Source organism: Mesocricetus auratus, unplaced genomic scaffold (genome assembly GCF_017639785.1).
Source record: "Mesocricetus auratus isolate SY011 unplaced genomic scaffold, BCM_Maur_2.0 Super-Scaffold_100013, whole genome shotgun sequence".
Classification (NCBI taxonomy): Eukaryota; Metazoa; Chordata; class Mammalia; order Rodentia; family Cricetidae; genus Mesocricetus; species Mesocricetus auratus.
Window position 1 is genome coordinate 21,810,091 of NW_024429196.1, and position 12,816 is coordinate 21,822,906.

At 40.8% G+C, this 12,816-nt stretch overlaps 1 protein-coding gene across 5 annotated transcripts in view; it reads left to right on the forward strand.

Moving 5' to 3' along the window:
- The window catches only part of Fam107b (family with sequence similarity 107 member B), a 205,151-nt gene extending 195,942 nt beyond the window's left edge, over positions 1 to 9,209 (forward strand). For all 5 annotated transcript variants that reach the window (XM_040755494.1, XM_005081251.4, XM_021233665.2 and 2 more), the window contains 2 exons: positions 5,646 to 5,796; positions 6,573 to 9,209. In XM_040755494.1, coding sequence (XP_040611428.1) covers positions 5,646 to 5,796; positions 6,573 to 6,689 — 268 coding nt within the window. In that variant the 3' untranslated portion in view covers positions 6,690 to 9,209. The remainder of the gene's footprint in view (positions 1 to 5,645; positions 5,797 to 6,572) is intronic.
- The last annotated feature ends 3,607 nt before the right edge of the window (positions 9,210 to 12,816 follow it).

Here is a 12,816-nt window from a genome sequence, read left to right on the forward strand (position 1 = left end):
TGGGGATACAGGTGCTTGCTATTGTGACTAGGATTTTTCTTTTTTATTGCGAGTTCTGGGGAATTTAAACCCAAGTACTTATGCCTACATAATAATCACTCTACCCATTGAGTCATCCTGCCAGCCCAGGTCTTCTGCTTTTTAAGTACTGTTAGAACAGACCAGTGCATAGGGACAGTTAAAGATGCAGAATGAGTATTGAAGAATGAATATGTTTTACATGATTATTTTTCAGATTTGTGAGATTGTAGTTACTCATCCCCTAGCACTCTTTGCTAAGCCTTCATGAAAAAAAATCTACAACTGATCCCAAAGAAAGATGCTCAAAGCAAGCTAAACATGGGCGGATTTGGGGGATTAGAATGGGGAGCTATGCAAATGTCAAGTCTCCATATTTGATTTGTGTTAATTGCCTGATTCTCTTGTTTGCTTGCCTCTTCTTCTAATTTATAGTGTTGTCTTTATCTCTATAAACAGCTGTAAATCTTTTATTTCTATTCTTTTTTATTCCAAAACTCTTTTGTGATCTTGAGACAGACCTTAGCCCTTAGCCAGGTATTTTGAGTATCCAAGGGTCATGTTGCCATACTGATCTGGGTGCCCTGTGCTTCCACCAAGTTCATGGTCACATCCATGTCTGAGCTGCTGCTAAGAGCATGTCTGGGTCCCTGTTCCTGCTGCAGCTGGGGTCTGTGATGATGTCCATGGCCTGTGTTACCACATGAGATAATAGGAACCATCCAGGTTGAAACCCCTGACCCTCACTGGCCCTGCAGCAGAAGTGTTAGCCCCTCCGCACTTGGGAGAGATGGTCTCAACCTTAATCGTGGGAATGGGAGAGCTGGCCCCAATGGCATGAGCCTAGGAGAGCTGTCTCTGCTCCTTCTTAGAGGGGACAGTCCCAGTGACCTGAACTGACCAGCTTAGCTAACTCCCAGACCCATATCCTGGGCCTTGGGTTGGCCCACCCTAACATCTACCCCATCTAGAACCTGCTGGAACATGTGAAGGGACTGGTCCTGTGGAATGATAGCCGCAGGATATCTGAGAGGAGTTTCGGTGAGGGCCCAGTGATGATGGTGTGCCGGAGGACTTGAACCAGGCCAATGACTCATTGCAATGAACATTTTGTGGGTGGGGCTGATTGGACAAATGGGTATACTGCATGCAGCTCCCAGTGCCACTAAGATAAACAAAAAGGTGTTGGAAAGACAGAGGAGTGAGGTGATTTGTTTGTTTGCTTGCTTGTTTGTTTTGTTTTTAATTTATGGGAGGAGCATGCTACAGGGGTGAGGGGCAGATATGGAGGAATGGGAGGTGAGTAGGATTGGGGTGAATGGTGTAAACTTCCCAAAGAATTAATAAAGAATAATTTTTTTAAAAGAGAGAGACAGGTTTTGTTGCTTTAAGTCCTAAGTTTAGCACAATATGGTCTAGGCTGCTAATAATATTTTGGTAGGTTAGTTTATAGCCTGCAATCTAGAAAACGTGTAATTGGTAAAACTGAGATTGACTTTTGCTTTACTTTTCTTTTTCACAAATTTTATTGACTTATCAGCTAAAATGCTTCTTAGAGTTTAGCTGGGGTAGTTCCTCCCCCACCATTTTTTTTGGAAGGGATTGGAGGCCCAAGAACAGAACATTAGAACAGGAACCTATAGAAATCAGCCCCTCAGTTAGGAGCCCACTCATTAGACCATTTCACCAGCAAATACAGGCAACATTTTCCAGGCAGGGTTGCTTTAGAACCTGTGATATGCTTTAAATATCGCTGGACCTGGTTTTGCTTTGGCCTCATGTGAAGACCAAAGACCAAATCCACGATTTCTTTTTTCTGTTGTGTATCAGAGCAGGCAGGAGCTAAGCTTGTATGAAAAATGTCTAGACTTGTGTTTGGGGTCGTAAATACCAGTCCAGCAGCACCCTCGATTGTGCTGAAGCCAAAACCAATGAACTCACAATCCCATGACCTAGAAGGAGAGCTCTGGTTGGAAGGCTGTCCTTCCGGTGGAGAACTGTCTTAAAATGCCTCACAGGGTCAGTGAGCTGGCTCAGTGGGTAAAGGTGCTGGCTGCCAAGCCTGATGACCCAAGTTTAGTCCTTGATACACACACATAGTAGGAGAAAGGTGAATCCAGCAAGTTGTCCTTTGGTCTCCACATGCATACTGAGGTATCTGTAAACACACACACACACACACACACACACACACACGTTTACGTACACATGCGCACATACACAAAAAGCCAAGTGTATGTAATAAGAAATTTAAAGCCTCCCAATCTCCCTTTTTAAATTAAAATAATTCATATGTATTAGCTTGTTGCTTTGGTAGTAAGTATTATATGCTTGATGGCTTAAAATATTGTAAACGTATTATGTAGTTATAGAGAACATCGATGTCATTTAATCTGCCTTCTCAGTACCCATGATGCAAAAGCTTGCCTGATATTTTCATAATTTACATTTGAAAATTTTTAATCCCAATATCACATAATAGGAATGAAATAAGCATAGGATTTAACCCAATCCTGAGAGTGGGTTGGGGATTTCAGATTCAAACTGCAATACCTACCCCAAGAATACAATGTAAACGATGCTTCTGCAGTTTGCCTAGAGGGCAGAGAGTTTTGGGATATGCATTCAACTTTTAATTCTATGAGAACTGATACATCTCATGACCTTTTAAAGATTGGCAGTGCTTGGGGCTGGATATCTGGTAGTTAAGAGCACTTGCTACTCTTCTAGAGGACCTAAGTTTGGATCTCTGCATGCATGTCAGTCACGTCACAACTATTTGTAACCCCAGCTCCAGGAGATCTTGCACCCCGGTTCTCTTTAGGCACCTGCCCTCCCATGCATATCCACCTGCACATGTGCTCGAGAACACGCACCCACACACACACACCTGCACATAATTAAACAATTAGCTCTGTTGACTCCAAGAGTCATAGGTTGCCCTGTGGGAGTTGTTTGGTCTTAGGCAGACTTGGCCACCAGGACTTGGTCACTGGTCAGTCATGATGGTGTTGGACATGCTTGTTAATGTAGTAGAGCTCCTGAGGGGAACCCACCATTTCCTTTCAAGGGATGAAGGGCTTACTTACAAACTTCAGACAGATACATCTGTGCCTCTTGACATCAATTTAGCAAGCCTACAGAGAGTTTTTCATTTTCTCGTCAACATAGAAAGTTAAGTGATGTACTGGGGTAAGATGTAAACTAAGTACATATGACTTCCTGACTGTTATCACAGAAGGACCATTTTTCCAATGTCTTTTTATCACTAAATATTTTATCTCACCATCTCCATTTTGTAAAATCTTTGAGCAGAAAATCAATACTTAACATAGTTAAGCCCATGTGCTGCAATGGATATCAGCTTAATGAATCATAAATCAGAGTTTGCCTAGCAACTTTGGTATAACCCAGAAAAAATTATTAATAATTGAACTTAATTTTTCCAGTGAAATATAGGTAGGCCTCTGAAATTTAAATTATTCATATAACAAAATTCTTAATCCTAAAATGTAATTTTGTCTACAGTTTCATATTGAGATCGTCTATATTCATAAAACTGAGAAAGTCTTAATTCATTATTCCTTAATGATACTTTTGGGTTCTTTGAGACAGCATTTTACTATGTAACCCAGGACAGTCTTCCTTTCTAACCTTCTGGGGGCTGAGGGTACAGTACGCCTTCATGCCTACCTGGTTAGTGATACTTGGAACTCATACGGACTTTAATTATCTGATTAAAGATTCAGTTTTCTTGTCACCTTGTGTGCAGTTTTGTTCCTGTTCATTCTTGGTAATGGTGAAATAAGCAACTTTAAAATTTTATTGTGATTTTAAAAAGTCTCGGTAGGAGAGATGCCAGAATCAAGTGTGGGATGTGTGTGTGTGTGTGTAATTTTTTAGGAAATGTGAAATATAAACTGGTTTGTCCTGTCTTGTGTGACAGTGTTTAGAGAATGAGGATTTGGTATATTCCACCTCTGATAATAAATACACTATTAAAATAACATATAATCTTTTCTTTCCCTATTTTCATTAGCACATAGTTGGTTAGAGGAAAATTGCTATAAGTTCTAATGAAAGGAGGGAGATTGCTTTTATTATTTTATGGTTTATTTCACAATTACCAAGAAGGAACAGGAACAAAACTGCGCACAGCTGACAGGAAAATTGAATCTTTAAAGTCCATGAGTTTCATATGTTGCTGATTTTTTTAAATAATCAGAGCAACATTTTGGAAATTATTCTTTTTTGTTGTTATTGTTTTACAAGACAGGGTTTCTCTGTATTGTTTTGGAGGCTGTCGATCCAGCCCAGCCTCGAACTCACAGAGATCCACCTGCCTCTGCCTCCCAAGTGCTGGGATTAAAGGCATGCGCCACCACCACCCGGCCTGGAAATTATTCTTTAAAAGGTGTTTAGCAAAGTACCTGTTGATTCATCAGTATGAGCTGACAGAACCCTTAGAGACTACTGTCCCCACAGGGCAGAGCAGCAGTCAGCAGCCAGGCCAGGTAGGCAGCAGTGGGAGGATGCAGGCCCCCTGCTTACCTTGCATTGAGTGTGGAAAGCTGATCATGTGTATGTGAGCATAGCATAAGTGTGTAACCAGCTAGCACACACCTGTTCTGCCTCTGATGTGGAGTGCTTTTCCTGCTCTGTTGTTTCATTTTTATTTGAAATGTACATTTTAATATCAAGTAGAGATTATTATTTGTCAATGAAGTAAATAATGGAGATGTAAGGAAGAGGTAGGCAGTTTCATCTAGAATCTTAGAAAGCTGGGGCTGGTGGGTAAATCCTGAAGGGAAGACGGAAGGTGAATCAGAGCATGGTTTATAAAGGCCGCCTGAGAGCATGCTGACGGGTCTTACTGTCAGCTCACCCCAAGCTTTTCCTCAGGGATGGTCTGTTGAGCTTTGTTTTTCCCCATTTGAAGAAATGACCACGTAGTTTCTCTCTCAGGAATGTAGAGTTTCCCTGAAGTCTGACTTCTTGTATGTATCATAAAGCACATAAGAGTGATAATTCCATGATAGCTGCCTGGTAGCTAGGAGGGTGTGTGCTCCACTGCCTCAGTCCTTCAGGAATAGCCTCGGATGCGTCTTTAAAGGAGGGAGAGCCCCTGTCAGATCTGAAAAATGAAAGGTGGGGGATTTTCTCAGCCATTTTCGAGGATGGCCTATCCTAAGCTGTGTTCAGGACATGAGGCTAAAGGCTGAGGCTTGTGACTTCAGGTGGACTCAGTCTCATGTTCTAGGCATCTTCATCTCTATTGTGACGATCTACCCCCACCCACTGTTTGAGATTGCTGCTGCCTGCCTTCCCCACTCATCCGGGCCTCCTTTGCAAGCCTAGTGCCTTGCACATAGTAGGTGCTCAATGTGTTTTTATTGAGTTTATGGACTTTATGAACTCTCTGAAAGATGCTTTTGGCTTCCCTTTCATGCTGGTGAGTGTCTGAGTGCAGTTGGAGAACCATTTGGCTTAGTAATAGATACTCTAGTCTGGCTGATTCCTTGTCCATCTGTTCTGCAGCTGGCACCTCTGGTTACATTTCTTATCCTGAGAGAGACGTCCATTAAACTGACATATTTCAACCTTTGTTGTTGTTGTTGTTGTTGCAGGGGTCTTGCCCCTCAGAATAAACCAGAATTGCAGAAGGTGATGGAGAGGAGAAAACGAGACCAAGTGATAAAGCAAAAGGAGGAAGAAGCCCAGAAGAAGAAATCTGACCTGGAAATAGAGCTATTAAAGCGGCAGCAGAAGTTGGAGCAGGTAGGGCTCTGGCTCTGAGAACAGAATGCCAGCAGGCCAGATGTGCATGTGTGTACCCTGAGAGAAACAAGAAGCAAATGCAGCAGAAGGCATACATCCCATTCGAGGTAGACTCAAGTTCTATTAGGAACCTAAAAGAGGTGCTAGAGGTCAAAGCAAATCAGAGGGGCTGGGAAGAATGTTCAATGGGTTAAGTCTTTGCTAGCAGCAGGACCTGAATTCAGATCCTCATAATCTATGTAAATGTGGTAGCCAGCCTGTAATTCCAGGATTTGGAAGTAGACAAGGGATCCTAGACCAAAGCAACTAGGTAGACTAGTCATGTTGATTAGCTCTCGGTTCAACTGAGAGACCCTGCCTCAAAGGAATGTGATGGATAGTGATTGAAGAAGACTATCCAGGTCAACCTCAGCCTTTCACAGACCTGCACACACATGGTCATGTGAACATACATAAACAGAGGCATGCATACCACAGCACACACAGACACACAAGAATGCATGCACACACTTGCACCAAAAAAGTTGAAGAAATATCTCTCTAATCAAACATAATGTTATTTCTCTGAGAAGGACCCCAGAGCAACTGTGTGCTGAGCCCAGCATGTTGTCCTTCTTCTTGTCACCTCAAGAACCTTGTGACAACAAACATAGGGTTCATGCTTTTGCACAGATTAAAAATTTCTGGTTATGTACACATCTTTCTTTGAAAGTTGGGATTCTCTTTAAAAGCCTCCCAGTACATAAATAATTTTCTTGTGTTTGAAATTCATTTAGCTTGAACTTGAGAAGCAGAAATTGCAAGAAGAGCAAGAAAACGCCCCGGAATTTGTGAAGGTGAAAGGCAATCTCAGGAGAACAGGCCAGGAGGTGGCCCAGGCCCAGGAGTCCTAGGGCCAGACTGCCTGTGACCTGGCGTGTCCCCACCGTCGCTGTAGGAGCCATGTCTAGGTACTTCTGCAGCACTCATCTTGGGCCAAAGTCCTGAGGAAGAGAATCCAGACAGCGAGAATTTTGACTATCAAAAGAATCGGGTTTGATTTAGTATCAAGCTAGATGAATTGTTTTTGACAGTTACAATTCCCATTCGCCAAATGAAAGATATTGACCAGCACACAAGTTTTCACGGATCTGTGACTAGAGACTTTAGACAAAGCAAAACAAAAGCAAGCAAAGAACACTAGGAAGTGGACACGGGAATAACACTCGAGGATTGTGCTACTCAGCTTTTCTTCCAAGTTTAGTGGAACACAGAGCCTTGTTCCTTTGAAAACTAAAGAAATCGTGTGGAATCCTTTGGTTAGCTGTTAGATCATTTTGATTGCATCAAAATGCATTTCATCTGTTACATCCAGTGTTTGTATTTCATTTTGAGAACCCAAATTTTTCTTGTTTAATGTATATTTCCCCCCCACGTTACAAATTAAGAATGGAAGATGTTAGCATTTAACATTTATGTCTAACCATACCTATTACTTTGGGTGACACTGAAATTCAGAAACCCGTTAAGTTTTAACATGTCAGCACACATCATGAACTTACTATAATTTCTTTGTTCTTAGTATGACATGTTACATGCTGCCTTTCCACTTCCAAGAAGGTACATCATGTCTATTCCTTTATTGTTTTGATATTATAGGCTTTCTGTTCAGTGTTAGTCATTTCTTGCTCAGCTATTCTTTTTAGATGAAGTAATTCCTTAGTTCTTTGGAGGATTAAACTAGAGGGTGTTACTCAACTTCTGTGTCTCATGGAGAGACCTGATCTTTTGAGTTCTCCTGAGAGCCGTGTAGAGGGGTGTCCATGAAGACAGAGTGATGAGGCCATTAGATACTGTATGTGATACAAACAGAGATCCATTTCTAGGAGACTTTAGTGGAGAACTTTATACTTTTTACATTTTGAGTATCTTAGACTCTTAGCTTGAAACATTTCTGGTGAATGATCACATGTTTCTTTCCCCTTTTGTTTCTTGTGAAGAAAGACTATTTTCACGCTCTCTCAGCATGATGCTGTTGGTAGGGATGGTCTTGACTACTGTGTTGCATCTCTCAGGAAAAGCTGAGGTGCTGGGCATAGCTGCTCAGTTTCCTCATGCTAGCTAGCATGCTGTTCAAAGAGACATCTAAGTTACAAATGCTATGAAAGTTCTCATGCAAAATATATTTTATACTGCAGGCATGGGATCGCTTTTTTTATTTAGTACTTCATCATAGAGATGATTTAGCCAGCAATTTCTACACTGCAGACTTGTTTTTCCTTTCATGATGCACATAATGCTTGATGTAGTGCTTTGGAATCCTTGATTAGCACACTAGACACTAGCTTTCACTAGTGGGAACACTTCAGTTTGCCAGCTAACAGGCCCATGTTCCAACCAAGTGTGATTACGAAGTAAATGGATGATAATTCACTGCTAGATAGAGAAACATAAGAGTTGATTACAGTGGAAATGGATTCTTGTTCTTACCAGAAAATGTCATCTAAATAAAATATGAGATGCTGAAGACAAAATTGTTTGAAGATTGGAATGGTGACTACTTTGTCATCCTTCTTCTTTTTGAGAAAAGAAAGATCATTCCTGGCTGTTGGATAAAACGCCTCCAATGCATATTGATTGTTCTTTTTGTGTATGGAGTCATGATGTCAGGTGTTAGGGTGAAGGCTTGGGACTGGCTCAGACCTTTTTCTCTAACTAGAGTTTAGCTCTTGGATGTGTATCCTGAAAACACTTCCACTGCTTGACAGGATCTTCAAGGGCCATCACCAGCTCCTTGGGAACAGGGCTGATTCTGTTCCTAAGGCCAAGGAGCTCATACACCACCGGGGAAAGGTTGATGACAAACATGTCCTTCCTGGTTGCACTCAGACCTGCGATACTCCTTGGTGGTTAGTGCTATGGGGTCTGGCCAAAAGAGGACTTAAGAATAGTATGAAGTGATGGCTTCTGCTGGGTCCCAGAGCAGAGGTAGTGAGGTAGCGAGGCTTTTAGGAGCCTGTGTTATAGAGTGCTGTCACTCTCTTTGCTCCTAAAACTGTATATTCCAAACCCTGAGCATTTGTCAACATCTGAGCAGTGTTGTGCTTTGAGCCATTTTTAGGGGAAAAAAGGCTCCATTTTTCCACTCCCTAGCTTTCTTAAAATAGACATGTGTTTTGTAGTCTCCTGCTAGTAAAGTAGTTTTGCTTTCTAAGCTATGACAGTTGACTTTATTCTTCTACTCTGAGAATATCAACCTGTTTGAGTGTACATAATATATATAAAGGGAGCCTTAATGGATTTGTTTTCATAATTTAATATTTTTTGTATTTGCTCTTGTATAATTTTTTTTATTGGAAAGTATTACAGAATCAAGGGTGGAATTCTTAGAACCAAAGTTATTCTTAATAAAAATCACCAATGCTTGGACCACACAGCCATGTTTGTCTGATTGTTTCTTTTGGATATGTAGACCTAGGGGTGGTATTGTTCAATTCAGAGATTAAATGATAGCTTCCAGGTCTCCCCTGGGCGACAATTCTCTCTGACATCAGGTATGTCTCCTCTCCATGTGTCTGTTGAGTCTGAAAACTTACATGACAGATAATTTCACCCTAAGATATCCGTGGCTTTAAATGTTATTTTGCATTGCGCACATAGCATGGTTGAAGCCACTGGTCCTCCAGGTCACAACAGTCAGAATTGTAAGCAGTTCACTGGGACAGTGGAAGGTACATTTTTGGAAGGGCCAGATTTTTAGTGCTTGTGAATAATAACATTTTTAGTAAATCTTCTTTTTGTTGTTTTTGCTACTCAGTTACATGAACACTACCCTCAAAGAAAGTGAGTTGGGGACACTCTATACCCATGGCTGTATTATACTATTGGTTAGAATAGTCGGGGGTTTCAAATCTCCCTCCATGCCAATTATGCCTTACTGTTTGGCATTTCCTGGGGAGATAGAAATGAATGTCTGTTCCTCACAGTTGGGGCATTGAGGAAATGCTGAAGAAACAATTCTCCCTATGTTGGGCTCAGTGAACCAGGGTGTTTGTCGGGGTTCAGTACAGGAGTGTGGGTGACTCAACAGAAAGATTCATTGAAAAGCCATCACACATAAGCACCCGCTGCAGGGAGAGTCCCCGCTCCCCAGCAATTGTTAGTTACAACTTTGGAGAAACTTGGGTTTCATTTACTTCCTGAGTCTTCCATGGTGTGTGTGAGTGGTCTGTAAGCAGCAGTGTGAGGAAGACGGGAGGATGCCTGAGACATGAAAAGGGAAGTGCTTATTACTGCGGACAGAGGGTTTTAGAGGGGAAGAGAAGGCAGGGAAGAAAAATTGCCTATGAACTGAACATGAGGGTGTTTCTTATTTTATCAATAACAATACTGCTAAGTCATTAATTTACATAGTATTTACATTGTATTAGATATTATAAATATTTTTAAAACCTGCAAGAGCTCTACACAGGTAGAGTTTGCATTAATGCAATGTAGCTTGCATTAAGGCACTGAATTCAATCCACACAAATAGAATAAATGAAAGTTTGTTTTTTAATAGGAACATGCCTTAAAGAGGGAAGGCATTCTGGAGAAAACATCCACACAACACTTCTATTTGCTAACTATAAATTTTGACTACTTAGCCAGCTTTTTAGTATCTTTGGACTCTTGATCTGAAAGTCTCCTTAGAACTCTCTTTGATAGCTCAGTTGGTGGAGTGGAGCACTATAAAGTCTCTTAGAATAAATATTTGTACTGTCTAAGGCTGGACTCTAAAACCAGCACAGAAGGTGGATTCCACAAAAGATCTGAGTGATAGCTGGCCTCTTGGAATAACTGACTTGCCAAGGGGCGGTTTTGAAGCTGTCAGCCTGAACAGATCACTGTGAGCATGTTTTACAATGTCAATAGACTTGAAAGAAGACAGGGCCAGGAAGTGTCTGCAAAGTTTTTAAGATTTCAGATAGTCTTTGGTATATCTAAAAGAAGTTTTAAAATTATATTACTAGGCCTATATTTGCTGATGTGACAGAGTGTTTTATTTCCAGACTTTAAGATAAAGAAGTCATATGAGCTTTCCAACCACAATTTCTCCTGATTTTTGTTTGTTTCTTGAGAAATACGTCTGATTATCAACTAGGGTTTTTGTTTTTAACTATATCTCCCTATATGCTTCTAGACTTTCTAGCAATTTATCAATTCCCAATCAGAATCTGGGATAAAGTCTGCCTACTTATTTATTGCAAGTGACTTCATTGTTATGGGGTTATAGCTGTAACCAGGTCTCATCAGGTGTGTATGTCTCTGTGTGTATGTCTATGTGTGTTGATGATGCTTGTATTTATATGTGTTGAATGAGTTTACACTGACACCCCAGTTCTGACTGAGAGAGCACACTCTTCTATCTGTGTCCTTTGAGTATATGAGGTTCCCATCTCCAGAGTGACAGGCTGGCTGCCAGCACCCCTGCCCCACGCCTCCGTATTTCCTCAGGTCCTGTGAATCTGACCACTCCCTTGCCCCTTCTTCAGCCACTTCCCCACTCATGCCCCACCTACTGGTTTTCTGAGTCAATTATAAAGGAGAGAAGCAACTAAGTTTATTCCCCCATCCCCTTTCTCTGTCCACCGAATCTTGTCTTCAACCTGCCATCCCTGCTTCCACGTCGAAGATGTTATCATGGGCTAATAAACCTGGCTTTGATTTTCTCTTGTCTCATTTCTTCTTTATTTTCTTTCCATTTTTTCCCTTGAGAATCATTTTCCTTCAGCACTTAAAAATATTGTAAATAAAGTTACTTAATTGCCCCCAAACAACCCAAACTATAACCACAGGCTTAGTATGGCTGATGTTAGGGAACTTTCAAATTAATGTATAATACATACTTGAATATAATGACTAGTACATTTTAGAAATAACTTACATGAACTAAGTTTAAAAGTAAAATCTTTGGCTGATATGATGACTTGGTGAATAAGGTTAGTTCAGATATCCAGCACCCACTAAAATGGCACTTCGACATGGTAGCCCACCTGTAACCCTAGCATTCGGTTAGTAGAGACATGACCCTCAAGCAAGCTGACTAGACTAGCTAAATTGGTAAACTCTGGGTTCAAGTGTGAAATCCTGCTTCAGTATTTAAGGTGAACAGTCAAGGAAAATGCCCAACATCAATGGTCATATTTATTTTCATATCCTCTTCCAGTCTCATTATAATGTATCCAATTAAGACTACAAAAAGGGAATGCCTCCTTAGACTAACTGAATGAGCAAGATCTGCATTTTTGATTGATTTTTTTTTGCTTGCATGGAACCTGGCTACCTGGTTCATCTACATTCAATCATGAGTCACAGGCCTCAGAGCAAAGCCTTTGTTATAATGAATTCTTTTTGTTTTGCTGTGGGCTTTCAGTAACTTTCTCTTACTGGACTCTAGCTTGCTAGAGAAACAGTGCGTACCTTCATTTTGCATGGCCAGCACTATCCTGCCTTTATGATACATTGACCTTTTCCATTAGTATTATTGAAACGTACGCCTTCTAGATTGCAAATCCAGTGAGATCACTTTGAGATTTATTTATTTGAGAAGAAGAGTCATCAAATCTGTATGGTGAATTTTGGGGGTTATTTGGCCGTATATTATGTTGGACATAATGTGGAGCCCTCTTTAATTTGCTGTCAGATAGGATCCACAGTATCCTCTCTACATTTTCTAATTTCTTCATTGTATGGTTGCCCATATTCTTCCCTTATTCTTTATGCTGAGCTAAAGCAAACACAATAGAACAAGCAAGATGTCCTTGTATGTGAATGTTCCCTCAAATACATTGAATATTACTTTGTATTACAGCTGTTGTGTTTCTGAGACAGGGTCTTGTGTAGCCCTGTCTCACCTAAAGCTAGCCTTGAACTTGTAGTGAGCATTCTCTTCATCTCTCCATCACCATACAGAGCTTGGATTACAAGTGTAAGACACTATACCTGGCCTTATATTTTTAATGTTACACAGAAAAAAATGTTGAATCACTCGGGTTTAAA